This window comes from Bacillus rossius, chromosome 13 (assembly GCF_032445375.1).
Source record: "Bacillus rossius redtenbacheri isolate Brsri chromosome 13, Brsri_v3, whole genome shotgun sequence".
NCBI classification, from domain to species: domain Eukaryota; kingdom Metazoa; phylum Arthropoda; class Insecta; order Phasmatodea; family Bacillidae; genus Bacillus; species Bacillus rossius.
In genome coordinates, this window is record NC_086340.1 from 35,325,117 (window position 1) to 35,344,019 (window position 18,903).

Below are 18,903 nucleotides of genomic sequence, written 5' to 3' on the forward strand. Positions count from 1 at the left end.
TATCCGTGACCAAATAAAAGACAGTTTTAAAACTGAGAAATCTTAAAAAAAAAAAAAAAAAAAAAAAAAAAAAGAGAACTATGTTACGAGTTTCAACTGGAAAAATTATCAAAAAGTAGAGACTCTGTGTACATAACCACGCACTAAAAAAAGTACCAAAATCAATGGTAAGGTTAAATTTGTCCACTCGGTGGACAGTAGAGTCCATTCCGTGGACAGCCCCAAAATTCTATTCACGTTTTATTAATTCAATTTAATTTATCGATCTTGACCACTTATTGTACTGAATTTGGTGCAACCAGGGGAATATTTAAGAATCTTTACAGGTGTAAAAAATATAATATATTTTTTTCAAACCATACATAGTTTAGGTACATTATTTTGGCAAACACCCATATATATATATATATATATATATATATATATATATATATATATATATATACACACACACACACATAGCTTTTCAATTAGAGTTAAAAAAACAATATTCACTAATCCTGTAAAGCAAGCAGAAGCAATTTTGTGAAGGTAAAAAAAAATTTAAGTTATCATGCCATTTGAAATTTTGAGAAAAAATAAAGTTTTCAAAAATGTGTGAAAGAATCTGTCTCTACGCGACCGTTCTGAAGGGTAAAAAAAAAAAAAAAGTGACGTAACGCGTAGGTCAATTTGGGATGCTCGTGATTCGTTACTTCTTTTTCTGAAGATTTTTAATTGGCCCAGAGTCTTTCAGATAAAACTGTGGCCCAATCAGTCAAGCAGCAAACAGGCAAACATATTGGAATTCTAGTCTTTCGCGAAATGAATCCGCGAATTTTTCAGGTCTCTATAAATTATTATAGACAGGAAAAATTCGCGGTTTCATTTCGCGATATGCTAGAATCCAAGTGCGTGTAACTTATTGCCGCTTCAGTGATTGGAACACAGTTTGCCTGAATGATTGTGAGCTAATTAATTATCCTCAACGTAAGAAGTATCGAATCACAAGCATCCCAGTTAGTAGGTGTCACGAGTCAGTAGTCAGGCGTCTGTTCCGTCCACCAGGCAGAAAACAGGCTGATATAAGACACTAGGAAACAAGGGGTTTGTGTTTTTATTTCTTATTTTGCATTCATGAATTTTTTTTTCCATGACAAACAGTGCGAAATTTCCCATTTCACGAATCATTTAAGGGGAGTCTGACAGTCATCGAAACCACTAATTTTTCCAGTCCCTATAAATTATATAAAGATAAGGAAGGGATACGATACAGGTATGGCCGTGGAGGTGTCCCGATCAGGACAGGCGGCGCTCACCTGAGATCACGGTCAGCCCGAACAGCTCGCAGTCCACCATGCCCTGGCTACTGAGGTGGGCGCACGCCTCGGAGTACAGTTCTCTGGAGCGGGACTTGGCCTGCAACACAACACACCACGCCCCGCGCTTCACTCGCCACGTCGTGACGCCAGGGTGTCCACCACGATCTCATAATTAGAGACCGGACAAATTCGCGGTTTCGATGACCTTCCACTGTACACTCGGGCTAATAACGCAAATTCATTGGCTGCTGACTTGTAAGTCGTCTCATTTGGTTTGTCTGTGATACGATCCTTCTTTGCTTGAGGGTTTATAATTGGTTGAGATGCGTCCAGATGAACAGTAAGCCAATAGCAAAATCTTCTAAGAGGTATATGTATTTGAATTCTAGCCTATCGCCTAATGATCCACGAATTTTTCCGGTCTCTACTCATAATTCAGTTTAGTGACTTTTAGTGACTTTAAGTAACCTCTTTTCCCAAATTTTAGTCACCTTTTCGGGAACCATCCAAATACTTGAATAACATCAAAATAATCATATGTCTGCATCCTTGTAAGGTTATACAGTTTGCCAATAAAAAAAAGTTTAAGGTGCATAAATATAAGAGTAAAAGAATTCATTTAAGTTATACACTAGACACTTTTAAATTGAATCATGCTACCTTAATAATTTTTTTTAGTGTTGATTACTCTCCACAGCTCATAAGTCAATTAAAAAAAACATTCTAGTGTACACGACACGTTAAAAACTTAATTATCTCAAAACAGATGTGTTAATCAATATTTTGCTCAATTACACTGCACACACAGTAAATGTTTTTTCAAAAATAATAATAAATGTTATTGATTTCAGGCAAATTTACAACTGCTGTGATTTTTTGCTAACAGCTGAAATTTTGTCATCCAGCAACTTAAGCTCTTCTTTTTGTTGCTCGAGCATTTTCCTGAGGCAGTTTCATGTGCAACCCCTCAGATCTCGGCATGCTGCATCTGGCGGGGTGTGATTCCGTGAATGGAACGGCGCTGCCATCTGTGGCGGCCGGCGCGAACCAAAAGTTCGTAAAGCCAAAAGGAAACTTTAGAGTGTCAATATTAGCGTACAGAAATGTAGTTGAAATCACAATTTGCGAATATTTATCACGCTTGGCATTATTTTAAATAATTCTCCGTTTAAATTCGTGTCCGATTTTCGTATTACAAGTGTATTTACGAAATGAAAACTCGTGTAATTTGCTCATTGCCGAGGTTAGATGTTAAACATCTCTGATAAGTATTGAGAAACTCGCTCACAATTTTTTTTAACTGAACCACCATGTTAAGTTATTACATTTTTGCGTTATTTTCGTTTGTTTATTTGCAACTACTACTGATTTTTTAACCTATTAGTAGAGACCTGAAAAATTCGCGGAGTAATGTAGCGACTTTGAATATATATACAGTATATATATTCAAAGGTAGCGATAAGCTATAATTCAAACACATCTAACACTGTGCTGCTTCTGAAATTGGCTTGCAGTTCGTCTGGAGGTCTCTGGGCCAATCAGAAACCCTCAACCAACAGAATGAAAAATTACAAGCTACCCAGTTGATACGTTCTCACATGTCAGCAGACAATGACCGTGATATATTTTCATGAGTGTGCACAGGACTGTGGAGTCTATCCTGAAGGGCATTCAACACGCAAATTTTTCGAGTCCCTACCTTTTAGTAGAGACCTAAACAAATCACGTTTTTTCTGGTACTAGGATTGAATTTACACAATTGTACAAAAATAAGTGTATGCATTTTGTCCATTGACTGCTGCGACATTGCACTTTCGGTCCAGATTGCATATGATAAGTTCATTTGAACTTTTAAAATGTTATTTGTTTATTGCACTTCGGGTCGTGTCAAACTTATGATTGGGTTCATATATTTTTCACGAAAAGGTTTCCAGTCCAGCTGTGTGTTATAGCTTTGTGGCATTATCTGTGTTCCATGATTTGTTGGTTTTATTTCAGGTAGATTTGTGGTGTCAGCACACCAATCACAGCCATCCAGTGTGGGAGCAAATGCGTTCTTAACGGCCGGCCAAACAGACGGGCACTAATAACAAGGAAACAATCGCCATCGCAGAGATAACATATTGCAGTCTATTGAGCGAACGGATACTTTTACGCGAAACATGCAATACCCTATACAGGTCCTTACGAGAACGCGGTTCAAATATATAATGGTACACATTCTAGCCCATCTCCAAATATTTTGCAGATACGTGCGTATTAGTAGAGACAGGAAAAATTCACGAATTCATTTCGCGATAGGCTAAAATACAAATCGTTATACCTCAGTGCTGCCTCTGCTATTGGTTCACAACTCACCTGGGTGACTCTGGGCCAATGAGACACAACCAACCAAAGTTTTATCGAATCACAGGCTGCTACGTTGGGACGTCTCACAAGACAGCAGCCAATGAGTGGGTGGCATTTGACTGAGTGTACGTAGAACTATGGAGTTCATCCTAGAGGTCATTGAACCCGTTAATTTTTCCTGTCCCTACGTATTAGCTTTGCAAATGACGTTTTGTCGGTAACGTTAGCACCAAATACTATCTAAGCTTTATCTGCTAAGTATATGTAAAAAAAAACAGGTCAATACTCATACTAAAAATGTTACTGCATAATCACGAAATATTTAGAGCCCGGTAAAATCCGTAAATTCATTTAGTGATAAGGCTGATGTCAAACACGTTTACTTTTTTCCTGTTTCTGTGACAGATCCACAAATGATTAGAAGGATACTGAACCAGTTAAACACCTTCACGACAGAAGTATAAATCAGAAAGAAGTAAACTTAGACTACAAGTCCATGTCAGTAGCCAATGAGCTGGTCGTATTTGTCCGAATAGGTAGAGGATGCGGAGTCTATACTGGAGGTTACAGTAAAAGAGAATTTTTCCCGTTACTATACATAATCACTACGAAATGAAAAAAAAAAAATTAGCGGTTTCAATGACCTCTTGGGTAGACTCCAGAATTGTCTATGTACTCGGGTAACAACACTTTCTCATTTAATACTAACTCGCAACACCTGTTAATTGAATTGCCTGTAATTCGATTCTTCTTTTTTAAACGTTTTTTATTATTATCTCAGGATCCATCAAATAAACTTGGACCCAAACACTGAAGTAGCATGAAAGTAAACGTTTTTGTATTATAACTGGGAGGTATGTTCCGTGTTTACATACACCTATATTCGAAAAATTATTTCATAAAGATCAGGAATCAGAAGAAAAAAATCTATCCAACAAGGCAGTGAAGCCGAGTCTAGAAGGTTTTGGAGTAACTAAACACTGTTTCTCTCATTTTAAGACCTTTAGCTCAAGTACTGCAAAAATTAGCGTTGGAATCAAGCACCAGAATGAACACCGCTATCTCGTTCGCAATCTAATCGCTATCATTACATCTCCGGCTGTCGTCATATTTTACTTCCCATCCTGGTAGCACACAATTCGGTCAGATGTTTTGTGGGTGTTGGTATTTGGCTCGTAGACCGTATTACAAGACACAAATGTAAGGATTTAGGTATTGATAGAGACCGGAAAAATTCGCGGATTTATTTCGTGATAGGCTGAAATTAAAACATGTGTATAATTCTGCTGGTTCTGCTATTGGATCGCGGTTTAACTGGAGCTCTCTGGGCCAATGAGAGACTATCGACCAAAGAAGTGTCGAATCAAAAGCTACCCAGTGGAGACGACTCACAATTTAGTAACCAATGAACACGCGTGTTTACTTGAAAAGTGCAGAGGATAATGGAGGCTATCCTAGAGGTCATTGAATCCGCGAATTTTTCCGGTCCCTCGGTATTGAATATGCTACACCTGTACCCAAACCATATTCCTAGTCCACGGTAGGACGCAGCCTGCCCCTCATTTTTAGGAAAAGGATTTTGGTGTCCTAACTGTTGCCGATCTGTTGCCCAAATTCCACGCATGCGCAGAGCAACCTGTTTAGTTGAGTTGAGTTTACCATTAACTCGTATACATTCATTTCTGTGATCATCGGGGGACGTACCACGTGTGTTGCGTAAACCAAATGAAAATTTATGATAGTGAAACTATCCCGGAATACATGTTGTACACTTTAATGGTCACGCGAAGAAATAATCGCAATTTAAAAGTACTTGACAAAATTATGAAGGCTGTTATATTTGTGTGCGATGGTGCTGCTATCTCTAGTATTTTTTTCCCGTAACGATTGTATTGATGGTTGCAAAACGTCCACTAGAATGCGCTGAAACCAGTTTGTAGCCGCGCGCAGGGCACCGTTTATTAAAACTGTTGCCGTTTTGTTTCCTTAATGGGATTTGGATGTACTCATTTTTGTTGCCCATCTTGAGTGTTTTCTATGACAAGTGTAAATCTGCAACGGATAGGGACTGGAAAATATCGCGGTTTCAATGACCTCTAGGATAGACTCCACACTCCTCTACATACTCGAGCAAATGCCACCTGCTCATTGGCTACAGACTTGTGAGACCTGTCAACTGGGATGCCTGAGATACCATACTTCTTTAGTTGAAGGTTTTCCATTGGCTCAGAATCCTTCAGATAAGCTGTGAGCCAATCACAGAAGCAATGTGAATGTACGTGTGTTTGGCTTCTAACACAAAACGAAATGAATCCACAAATTTTTCCGGTCTCTAGCAATGGATAGAGACAGGAAAAATTCACGGTTTAATTTCACGAAAAGCTAGAATCCAAAGGCGTTTGACTCTATGCTGTGTCAGTGATTATACCACAGTTTGTCTGAGTGACTCTGAGCCAAGGAATAACCCTAAACGAAAGAAGTATCGAATTACTAGTGACCGAAGCAAATCGCGGTTTCATTTGCGAAAGGTTGAAATCCACACGCGATTAACCTTTTTCTGCTTTAGTATTGGACCACAGTTTACTTGAAGGACTTTGAGCCAATGAATAACTCTCAACGGAAAAAAAAATTATCCAAGCACAAGCCTCCTAGTAACAGATATCAAGAGCCAGTACCCATTTCGCGATAAACTATCATTCAAACACATAAACCTTCGTAAAGCTTCTGCAATTGGCACATAGTTCGTCCGGGGGTCTCTGGGCCGTATTAGAAACCCTCAACCAAAATGACAGATCACAGGCAACTCAGGTGATACGTGTGAAAGCCAATGACAGAGATATAATTTGCGTGGGTGTGAACAGGACTGTAGAGTCTATCCTGAGGGTCATTCAACCCGCGAATTTAAACAGTCCCTAGATACATATATAACATCATCAGTTAAACTATGCAAACAAAGATAACATCTCTACTAATATTATAAATTAGAAAGTGTAATTGTCTGGTTGTCCTTTCACGCAGCAACGAAGCAACCGATATACGTGATTTTTGCATGCAGATAGCTAATGGGCCGGAGAGTGATATAGACTACATGTTAATGGGGTCTGGAAAAAATTCGCGGTTTAAATGACCTCTAGGATAGACTCTACAATCCTTTACAGACTTGGGTAAACGCCACCGGCTCATTGGCTACAGACTTGTGAGACCTGTCATCTTGGATGCTTGCGATTCGATACTTCTTTGGTTGAAGGTTTTCCATTGGCTCAGAATTCTTCAGATTAACTGTGAGTCTATCACAGAAGGAATGCGAAGCAACGTGTGTTTGGAGTCTAGCATTACGCGATGTGAACCCACGAAATTTTCTGGTCTCTACATATTAATATGAAATTCCATTCCTAAGGGAATGAAAAAAAGTAGTAACTAATAGTTCCTCCTGGCGCAGGTCCAGGGCGAGGTGCGAGCTGCAGGTCAATGGCCGACCACCATATTATATTGTGACGTCACGGTGGCCATTTTGTGTCAATTTTCCTCAAAATTAGTAAATAATTATTAGAGACCGGAAAAATTCGCGAATTAATTTCGCGATAGGCTAAAATACAAATAGTTATACCTCAGTGCTGCCTCTGCTATTGGCTCACAACTCACCTGGATGACTCTGGGCCAATTAGAAACACCAAACCAAAGGTTTATCGAATCACAGGCTGCTACTTTAGGACGTCTCACAAGACAGCAGTCAATGGGTGGGTGACATTTGACCGAGTGTACGTATAACTATGGAGTTCATCCTACAGGGAATTGAACCCGCGAATTTTTCCGGTCCCTAATAATTATTCATTACCTCAAAATTCCTAGAAATTTCACTATTTCAAGGGACAGTGGAAGAGACTTTTAACAGCTGTATGTATCGATAAACTCTGTCGGGAAGAGCAAGACTATGTCAGTAAAGGATCTAGCTGGTCTGCAGTAAACAGATTGGAACTGAGAATTAAATCAGTTCAAGCCGCTGTAGAACTAAATCTTTATTAGATTGCTAACTTTCGCAAGTGTTCCTGTAGTTCAGTTGAATTTACATAATAATATTTTTTCTTTGTAATTTTCTGGTGTTTTTATTTTTCGAATTTGTCACTTTCTTTTGATATTTTTTTTGCATCACAAAAGGATCGAACCGAAGCTATCAAATCAATCATTACTTTAACAAGCAATTTGTGTTGACGATTTTTTGATTTCCCCCCCCCCCCCCCCAAATTTCTAGTTTAAAAAATATATATTTCCAAGATGGCAATAATATGGCAGCAGGATGGAAAACTACCTGGCAATAAATAATTACTGCACTCTAACGGATAAAAATAAAACTAACATGGCGTCAATGCCATCTAGCAGACGAAAACCATATGTCCGATCAAAGATGGAGGTCTCCAGCAGGCGAAAACAAGATGGCTGCCATGACGTCATACTAGCTGATGTAATATGTTCCTTGACATTAGTGGTGGGGGTCAGTCTCATGTTGGCTTCCGTGGTGGAATTATCTGCCGCCATTTATAATCGAATGATCTCGTCGGGTTCGAACACAATTCATTTTTATAATTTTTTGATTAAAAATTTTTAAATATTTTTTTTTTGAATTTTTAAAATTAGATAGTAATGATGATGATAGTGTGATGCATCAAAATTTTAACTAAAATTTTATTTAGATTGTAATTACGAATATTTTTACAATTTTTATTGATAAATTACATGTTTACCGTCGCCGGGAATTGAACTTAGGACCGGAATGGATTGAACTAAACATTTAAAATACATTTTTTTTTCGGAATTTTTAAAACGTTTTGGTCAAAAATTAAAGAATTTCAAGTTTACGGTCAAGGTAAAGGTCATGCATGACCTCGGCAGCTTAAGGCGGCTTGCTTTTAGGAGTCTTAAGCCGCTTATATTGTATTTTCTTTTTTTCTGAAGCAAAAGTCTTCAGCGCCATTCCAAATTTTGAATTGTTAAATTTTTGTGGAATAAAACGGAAAATGTTTCCTCAAAACGGGAACTATCCTTTGAAATAGATAAATTTCTAGGAATTTTGAGGTAATGAATCATTATTTACTAACTTTGAGAAAATTTGACACCAAAATGGCCACCGTGACGTCACAATATAATATGGCGGTCGATCATTGACCTGCACCTCGCATCTCGCCCTTTACACTGTGCCAGGAGGAACTATTATATACTACTAAGTGATACATTAAGTTTAATAGTAGAAAACCATAGGAGGTAGGTCACAGACGCACAAGTTGAGAGTTTGTGTCATTTCTCTATGTCCGTCACACGGTCATATAGCAAGGTCTGGCAACTTCCTATCATTCTTCTTGGAGAAGCCCATTCGCTTAGTTAAGCTCGCGGCTGCTAGCAACTGAAGCCACTAATAACAGTTGAATTTAGAACTTCGTCAATAGATGGCGTTGCCTCGAATTTGTAACGCGCTATCGTTTGGTGCGTCCGTCACGTCTTGCCTAGGGTTACCTGCCTTCGCACAAAATGAAGCTGAAGATTGACTTCCCGGTTTTGCTGATGCGTAGCCTTGGTGCGCCGAGATTGTGCAATCAATGGGACTTTAAAATCAAAAAATTCCCGTTTTTTAAGTGAATGTCCCACAGGCTTGAAACACGGTAGTGATGTTCCTTACATCATTATGAGTATATCCCGGGCACCGCGGGGGTACTTCAACTAGTCTATATCAAAAAAGTCAATTTTCGTTAGCTAAAATCTTAAATTTCCTAAAGTTCTTCACCTATTCCTTTGAAATGTTGACACTTAGTTGCAATCGAATACCCGCGTGCTGTTTTATGTACCTATGTCACACCTGTGACATGTAAAAGGACAGATAAAAATATAGATTATATGAATGTTTGTGTGTTCGTCTTATGTTTTGTAAATATATAGACAGAGAGCTATAGATAGAAATATAGTGATATTTATAGAGCAACATGTGTATAGAGAGATGACGTGATCGGGAGAGATGCTTTGTAAATGTGTAGCAAATGAAAACAAATTACAAAATAAAAATCGAAAGAAGCATAGCTACGCCCGCCGTGGCACTGGCTAGAGTGTGAGTGCTAGTGTGTGTTTGAAAAGGACGCCGGAGCCCGCACGCACCTCGACGACGAAGTAGAGCGCCTGCCTGGTGAGCAGCTCGACGGCCACGTACTTCTTGCTGGAGCTCGGGAGCGGGGTCGTGATGGTCAGCACTGGAGCACTCACAGTGCGACTACGCATGCTGCTACTACATCCCGACTAGCAGCTGCGTCCTCGGCCTGCAACAGCGCACCACACACTGCATCACCACGACACACTGCATCGCCACGACACACTGCATCGCCTCGACACACTGCATCGCCACGACACACTGCATCGCCACGACACACTGCATCGCCTCGACACACTGCATCGCCACGACACACTGCATCGCCACGACACACTGCATCGCCACGACACACTGCATCGCCACGACACACTGCATCGCCACGACACACTGCATCGCCACGACACACTGCATCGCCACGACACACTGCATCACCACGACACACTGCATCGCCACGACACACTGCATCACCTCGACACACTGCATCGCCTCGACACACTGCATCACCACGACACACTGCATCGCCACGACACACTGCATCGCCACGACACACTGCATCACCACGACACACTGCATCGCCTCGACACACTGCATCACCTCGACACACTGCATCACCACGACACACTGCATCGCCACGACACACTGCATCGCCACGACACACTGCATCACCACGACACACTGCATCACCACGCCACACTGCATCGCCACGACACACTGCATCGCCACGACACATTGCATCACCACGACACACTGCATCGCCACGACACACTGCATCGCCACGACACACTGCATCGCCACGACACACTGCATCGCCACGACACACTGCATCACCACGACACACTGCATCACCTCGACACACTGCATCACCTCGACACACTGCATCGCCACGACACACTGCATCGCCACGACACACTGCATCACCACGACACACTGCATCACCACGCCACACTGCATCGCCACGACACACTGCATCGCCACGACACACTGCATCACCACGACACACTGCATCTCCACGACACACTGCATCGCCACGACACACTGCATCGCCACGACACACTGCATCGCCACGACACACTGCATCACCTCGACACACTGCATCGCCACGACACACTGCATCGCCTCGACACACTGCATCACCACGACACACTGCATCACCACAACACAGTGCTCGCAGTGATGCTCTTGTGTTGTCCCTGTACCTCCAATAGTTCAACCGTCCCCTGCATCAGTGTTAACAGCGCAAGCATGATACAACCAAAGTCAAATAGTTGAATATCGGATGACCTTTCCCGTGGTTTAAAAAAAAGTATGGCCACTACACAGTGCTCCCAGTACCTCCAGTAGTTCAACCGTTCCCTGCATTCATAATAAGCATGATACAACCAACTGAAGTCAAATAGTTGAATATCCGATCATATTTTCCGTGGTTTAAAAAAATTATGGAAAACACGTGCAAAAATAACCTTAGCCACGTGTTGTACGAATTAACAATACCTTTATTTTAGTATTTAAAAAAAACTATTTCTTGGTAACTACATTCTAGAGGAATTCTTTTTTTAAAAAAAAGTACTGAAATATTTATTTCTGATCACGACACGACCAAATTTTTCTACAATGCCTACTGTGTGCTTATAGCCACTTACGGAGCGGAGACCTGTACTGTAGATAAGAGAGATGTGCTGCCTCCTAGCACGCATGTAACAATATATGTATGCAAGTTTGCGAGCACTAAATTATGCTATTCCGCAAGTATGCAAAGTGTGAAAGTATGCAAGTTTTGAATGTATGCAAGCATGCTGCGTAATTCTTACCTCTCCCCTGCCGTTTCCTCCTCTACCAGTTCCCCCACCCTCATGCGATCGGAATTTTCGTAACACTCGAAAATTTAACTAGCCCCGTCAGTCAAAGAATTTTCACTTCAATAAATAATGAAATTTCATGCTACGTGTTGTACTATGAACAGCTCTTGTCACGTGGAAGTCAGTATTCGTAGACAAACGAGACGATGCTTTGCAAGTGGCAATTCGGAAATGGGTATTATCTTTGAAAGATTTGTGCAATGGGAGTGCATGACTTGATGTAAGCTTTTGGACATACGCCATTGCTAAAGGGACTGAGTAGGGGCTGGGAAAATGAGGGTATTTGGACTACATCTTGCTCAGACAATGGCAGACAAGCTGACTCCCCATTGGCTGTGCACCATGGAGTTAAAGCGGATTGGTTATGGTTAGGGACCGGAAAAATTCGCGGGTTCAATGACCTCTAGGATGAACTCCACAGTTCTACGTACACCCGGTCAAATGTCACCCACCCATTGGCTGCTGTCTTGTGAGACGTCCCAGCGTAGCAGCCTGTGATTCGATAAAGCTTTGGTTGGGTGTTTCTCATTGGCCCAGAGTCATCCAGGTGAGTTGTGAGCCAATAGCAGAGGCAGCACTGAGGTATAACTATTTGTATTTTAGCCTATCGCGAAATGAATTCGCGAATTTTTTCGGTCTCTAGTTATGGTAGGTTGAGTATTGGCTGTTGTTTTGTGCTGCAGGGATGTTTCTCTCTTATTCAAAGGGATCTCTTAATCAAAGGGAAATGGGTATACCGTTGATGCTACAAGTCAGGCTGGGCGCATACACACTCGGACAAGGCGCGTCCAATGCTTCAAGACACCATGGGATGCCTCGCGACAGCTTGACACCGAATTTTCTTTACATTGTTTCTCCCCGCGTTCTTGGAATCAATTTGCTGTCGTTATGGATTATACGAAATAGACAGAGCCAAGATTTTATGGTGTTATAAAAACATTTTACTTAGAACATCATATTTAAAGTTTTTTAAATAAAAAACCATAATAAATATTGGACTTCCGTTTCGGTGTTTGGCGGCGTACTGACTTTAATTTCGGTGTTCAGCGATGCATTGACTTAATTTCGCTGTTACTTTGGTTTTATTTCTATTCACCATATAATCGTGCCTCTAGAAATAGGTATTTACTGTAATAGACATACTAATTGACCTGCATCCAGTTCCATACTGAGGAATAAAAAAATTAATTAAAATACTTTGCAAGTGAAATTTTACTCAAATTAAAGAAACGATGAAAAATAGTGTTTAACTAGTTAGCTATGAACACACTACGGCATGACCTTGCGTACAGATTTTTTTTACACAGCAGCCATCAGACAGTCTGTTTGTGACGAAGTTGGAGCAGTCATTAGATGTTGTGCCTCGTGTCTGATCTCGGCAGGTTTGTGTCATGTTGCGTCTGATTCTGTGTGCATTACTTTTTATATAAATACATGGAAGAAAACTACTGTCAGAAAAAAAAAATTGGTTGTCTGTAAAGTCGGTTTACGGAAGATAGTTTAATGTGACGTCATAACAAAACATTGATGAAATGATTGCATAGTTTTATGAATAAAATTGAATAAATTTTATTGAATTATCACTATTTTGTATGGATACAAAGAAGGAGTGAAATGAAATAGCCTATACAATTTAATTGATAAATTTACTTTTATTTGCACTCTTTAATTCAAATATGTTTATTACTTTAACGAAGATATTATTTTAACTATAATTTTATACATGTTTGCTATTTAACTTCTTCCAATCTGTGTTATTCTGTTAAGGATAGGACGATGATAAGAAAATTAGGAAACGAATGGGAGTGTTTCAAGTTTAATGTGCCTCGAAAAAGTCAAATCGATGGTTGTTCCAATCGAGTGGAAGAGAGATAGATGCGGCGCAAGCGTACAATGAGCGTAACGGGACACAGCGTAACGGGACACAGCGTAACGGGACAATGAGTCATCCTTTTTCGTGCGTGCAGCCGGCGTTCATCGATTTATTAGACGTTGTCATGTAAAAATGTGTCGTGTCTCATTCTGTGTGTACCCCTCACTGTAGCGAAAGCAGGGCTGAAGAGAAAAGGGGGGGGGGGGGGGGAAATCTGGTAACACGGGGCGATCGGTTCAGGGTAGAGATGATACAAAACAGATATTTTTACGATCACGGTCTAAACTGTGATTGTTCATTTTGAATAACTATGAATTTTGTGCTTGGACCCGATCACAGTCCAAGATCTTATATTCTGCTTTAATGGTAAAATTAATAAACAGAAAACGGCAAGTACTAATGATGTTAATTTACAATGTCGAATCTTCACATTAAAACAATATGTAATGAATTGATACAAATTAATGTAATTCAAATATGCTGCAAAAAAAGAAGTTTGTTTAACAAACAATAATAAAACAAAAAAAAAATATTTAAATATTGGAGTAAATATCCTATGTGTGTTTTAGAAAATCACTAACTTAAGCTATAATTAATGTAAATATTACTAGTAATTTTAACATTAAATATAAAATTCAAATTGTGCCCAGAAAAATAATTTTTGACAAAACTTTAATACAAGATGCCAAAATTATCGCGTCTATTTCCTTCCATTCCACAACAGTTATATGATTGTTATATAATACTAAAGAATTGCTCCACAAAAGATTACAATCGTAAATCTATACCAATAATAAAACTGTTCGAGGCAGAACGTCTGTACATTAGATGAAATGAAGAAAAACTATTGTAAATGCCTATATACATTATTGAAAATAATTTCTTCTTTTTTTAGTTTTTGTCAGTTCAAGCATCAATCGAAAACTAATTGACGGATTTTGATGACCCTTTTTTTATTAGAAAGATCTTTGCTAACTTAAAAACTAGGCTACATATAATTGCACCCCTAATGGGGTGAAAAAGGGGTAGATATGTTTTTAAGATAGTAATTATATCTCTGAAACAAATCAAGCTAAAGGAAAGATATTAGGTACCAAATATTAACATAAAAAAACATCTTACCAATAATTTAATATTGAGAAAATCATCCACAAGGGATGAAAATGGTGATAAGTATATTTTAAAGATGATTTAAAGATGAATAATAATATAGAATTTAATTAACCAAAATAAATTAAATTGGTACCAATAATAAACATACGAAAACTTCCAATAATAATTTTTATAATTTCAGAAATGTTTATCCTAAGGGATGAAAAGGGGGTAAGTAAGTTATTAAAATTCTGAATTATATTTCCAAATTTAATAAAGGTAATAATTTATAATGGATATCAATAATAAACATACGAACATTTCCAAACACAATTTTTATATTTTGCGAAATTACAACTAAGAGGTGTACACGATAAATACGGTTTTAAGTTCAATAATAATATTAATAAATTAATTTGGGTACCAATAATAAACATACGAAAATTACCAGCCACAATTTTACCAGCCTGCAAAATAAAATCCCTAAGGTTGTAAAAAGGGTTAAGAGTGTTTAAAAAAAACATCAAATTAATTTAGAATTAGAAGTTAGAAAATAGTAAAAATTGCAACTAGTTAGGTATTACTTATTTTTTACATTTATTAAAATATGTTTTTAATGGGGTTAAAATTGGGTTTATTAAAAAAAATGATGGCCAAAACAAATTAAATAAACCGTAAATAAATGGTAAAAATAATAGGCCTAAACTATTAAGTTATTACTTAACTCATTTGCATGATTCCGCCTCTAAAGGTGTAAAGGGGTTAAGTTTGGTTTAAAGAAGAAAATGCATATTTCCGAATCTACTAGATCTAAGGGATAAAAATTAAGAATGAACATATGCATATAGTCACAAATTGTATTTTTTTTTAGTTTAAAGGATTTGTTCTTTTAAGGGTCTGAAAAGGGAATAAGTTATGGTTTATCATAAAAAATTCATATCGCCACCTGAAACAAAGCTGGGTGTAAGAATCCTAGCATAAATAACGTCAATAATTAATTACGCAGAGTACCTTTATCATTTTTCGATATTCGACCGCAAAAGAGGTGAAACGGCGGACAATTTGTTTTTGTTATAAAATTCGTATCTCCGAAGCTAATGAAGCAGGCTGTAAATTATGTGGTATGATTTATAAACATGCAAAATCTACCAACTCTTTTTTACAATTTGGTGAAGTTATTTTTTTAAAAAGTGAAATATTGTAAAAATAGTTCTAACATTAAAAAAAACAATATCTTCTCATCAAATGAAACACAATTTAAGATATTCGAAATTATAAATACATACGTTCAGCTACCTTCTCTTATTCAACGTTCTCCGAAATATCGCCTCTTGTTTTTAACAGGGGTTAGTATTATTTAAGAAATAAAAATGTATGAAATCCATTAAATCTGTATTGGCAAGATAAATTTAAACTTATATAAATTCAAGTTTATTATAATTATTTTAGAATTCAGTCTGCGGTTTAAAAAAGGGGTGAAATTAGGTTATGTTTGGTTAACGGATATTGCAATATTTATTTAATTCTGAATTTTTACATTGGAATACGTGTGGGGAAAGAGGAGAGGGGTACAAATTTAGGGGATTTTATTTAAGTAACACTAAGAAAACTAAGAATAAACTAATAAGTTAGATGATAAATATCATATCGTACTATTTATTTCAAATAAAGATGCGAGTGTATCAAATATCCTCAACTAATGAGTAGAGACCGGAATAATTCGCGATTTGAATGACCTATAGCAATGGTTCCCAAACTTTTTCAGCTGGCGACCCACCTTTCCTTATAGGAATACCTCCACGGTTTATCGGTCCATTGTGGAGTAAAAAAAAACTTATTTGTATCGTATCCTTTCCTTATGTATATATAATTTTCCATAAAATATTGCAAATATATATGCTTTTTTTAAAGATACCGATTGATTATTGATAAACAATTTTTGTTCTGATTTGAAAATGGTTGACATAATATAAGCACTTTGTAGCAAAACAGTTATTTATGTAACAATAGATTTGTGTTTGCACACAATTCGATTTTTTTCCATTTTTCTTATCATTTCTGGTGGTTTATTCGATGGTTTCTGATAGTTTTAGGATCGAGTCGCGACCCACTAGTGGGTCGCGACCCACCGTTTGGGAACCGCTGACCTATAGGATATAATCCATGAGCCTCTATGGACTCGGGAAAAAAACGCATGCTCATTGGCTGCTGACTCGTGACACCTGTTAACTAGGATGCTCGTTATTCGTTACTTCTTTTTCTGAAGGTTTTTAATTGGCCCAGAGTCTTTCAGATAAACTGTGGCCCAATCAGTCAAGCAGCAAAAAGGCAGACGTATTTGGATTCTAGTCTATCGCAAAATGAATTCGCGAATTCTTCAGGTCTCTACTAATGAGAGGTATTTGTAATACGGTAAAACTATTAAATTATTCTAAGCATAGCTTTAACCAAAGTCAATAAAAGTGTTAGTGTAAACTATGGCATAAACATAGTTAAATTGAAATATGTGCGTGTTTAAAAGATTTTTTTTTTAAATTTTCTACCTCATGAAATGAAAAGGAGTTGTGTGATTTCATCAAGGTAAAAATGTACTCAAACACTCTAAAACCGAAGTTTTAAATCCAGATAAGTAGGTACTTGATCTATTTTAAAATTAAAAAGGCCTACGCATACCCACTTTTAAAAAATATAATTCTTAAAAGGTATTGTTATGAAATAAAACTTTTATGCACTTGACAAATGTACTTATTGTGTGTGTTTGTTTTGTAAAATTAATTGGAATTAATCAAATAATTTTTTTTAAATGGTAATACTTTCGAAATTCTCTGAAATTACGCGACCGAAGCTACAGGTTTTAAGCTAGTTAGAAATAAAAAAAAATCTTTCTCATTAGAGACCAGAAGTTTGTAGTTATTGCGGTAAGAACAAAAGCTGCGCTCTATCGGCGCTTCGAAATTAACATAGTAAAATAAATATCTCAGACGGTAAAAGAAAAAGGTGTGCAGCTATTGGTTGTTTGGGAACAATCACAGTTTCACGGGAACCGAAGCTGCGTTCGTTGCCATTGGTGGTATAGGAGCAATTACAGTTTCCGTATCGACTGGAGTGCTAGTCATGCGATTACTCGATATCACAGGTAGTGATCTTACCAGACATCTCTGAGCGCTGCTTTCGCTTGTTTGGAAAACGATCAAAGTTCCAACGGATCTAAAGCTGGCTACATTGTTATTGGTGGTTTGAAAGCCGTCGCAGTTTACTAGAAGCTGCTCTTACATTGGTGGCATGGGAGCAATCGCAGTTTCCCAACTATTTTATCTTCCGCATAGGTAGAGACCGGAAATATTAGCGGATTCATTTCGTTTCATGTTAGAATCCCAATATACGTACCTTCATATTGCTTCTGTTATTGGCTCACAGCTTATCTGAAGGATTATGACCAATGGAAAACCTTCAACTAAAGAAGTATGGATCTAAAGCATCCCAGTTTACTGGTCTCTAAAGTCAGTAGTCATTGAGCAGGTGTACTTTGTCCGAGTACATAGAGGATTGTGGAGTCTATCTTTGAAGTCGTTGAAACCGCGAATTTTTCCAGTTCCTATGCATCGGCTGGAGCGCTACCTACGTAGCACACAAGACTCCGACCGATGATATTGCAAATCTGATCACAGATACTTTGTGGGATGAAACTATCAGTGAATTATTACGATGCGCGCGCACCACGCAACGAAATTTTTTACAGGAAGATTGCGGACCCACGTGTATGAACATAAATCCGTATATAGTCCCTTTCATAATAATTAGGGGACAAATTGGTGTGCCAAATGAAACTTTATGATAGTGAAAAAAAACCTGTAATATATTTGGTGAACTAAAATAGTCATAGTAAAGAGTAAGTTTTAAAATACGCGAGTTCATGTTCCCGTATGTATAATTTTTTTGAATTATTAATTATTATGTTATTTAATACATAATTAAAATTAATAAATCAGAATAAACATGAAATATAAGGTAACCCGGGGGAAGATGCCACAGTTAAGGGGTTTTTAACTCACAAATTTCGAATTACACATTTAAAAAAAATTATCATTAGGATACAATTTTCGTTGTACATTTGTGTATGTCAGAAATGGACGAAAAGTCTCGTAAAAAAATTAATGGAAATAAAAATTAACCAAATGTTAAGGCCCGTATGAGTGGCATGTTCCCCCAATAGTAAGGGTAAGATGCCACTTGATATGGGGGAAAATGCCACCATCTGTAAACTAAACAGTGGTATTAAAAATGTGATGAGTGTGTTAAGAAAAA

At 37.9% G+C, this 18,903-nt stretch overlaps 2 protein-coding genes across 2 annotated transcripts in view; both read right to left on the reverse strand.

Moving 5' to 3' along the window:
- Nucleotides 1-18,903, reverse strand: part of LOC134538448 (protein expanded) — a 255,870-nt gene that overhangs the window by 76,924 nt on the left and 160,043 nt on the right. Inside the window, exons 2-3 of the mRNA XM_063379775.1 lie at nucleotides 9,789-9,946; nucleotides 1,299-1,398 (exon numbers count right to left, since the gene is read on the reverse strand). Coding sequence (XP_063235845.1) covers nucleotides 1,299-1,398; nucleotides 9,789-9,908 — 220 coding nt within the window. The 5' untranslated portion in view covers nucleotides 9,909-9,946. The remainder of the gene's footprint in view (nucleotides 1-1,298; nucleotides 1,399-9,788; nucleotides 9,947-18,903) is intronic.
- LOC134538620 (uncharacterized) lies at nucleotides 9,916-10,890 on the reverse strand. Its single transcript, XM_063380052.1, has one exon. The coding sequence runs from the start codon at nucleotides 10,888-10,890 to the stop codon at nucleotides 9,916-9,918; it is 975 nt and encodes a 324-aa protein (XP_063236122.1).

What these genes read in the sequence shown, in the direction of transcription:
- LOC134538620 (XM_063380052.1), bottom strand. Translation starts at nt 10,890, where the DNA reads ATGCAGTGTGTCGTGGCGATGCAGTGTGTCGAGGTGATGCAGTGTGTC.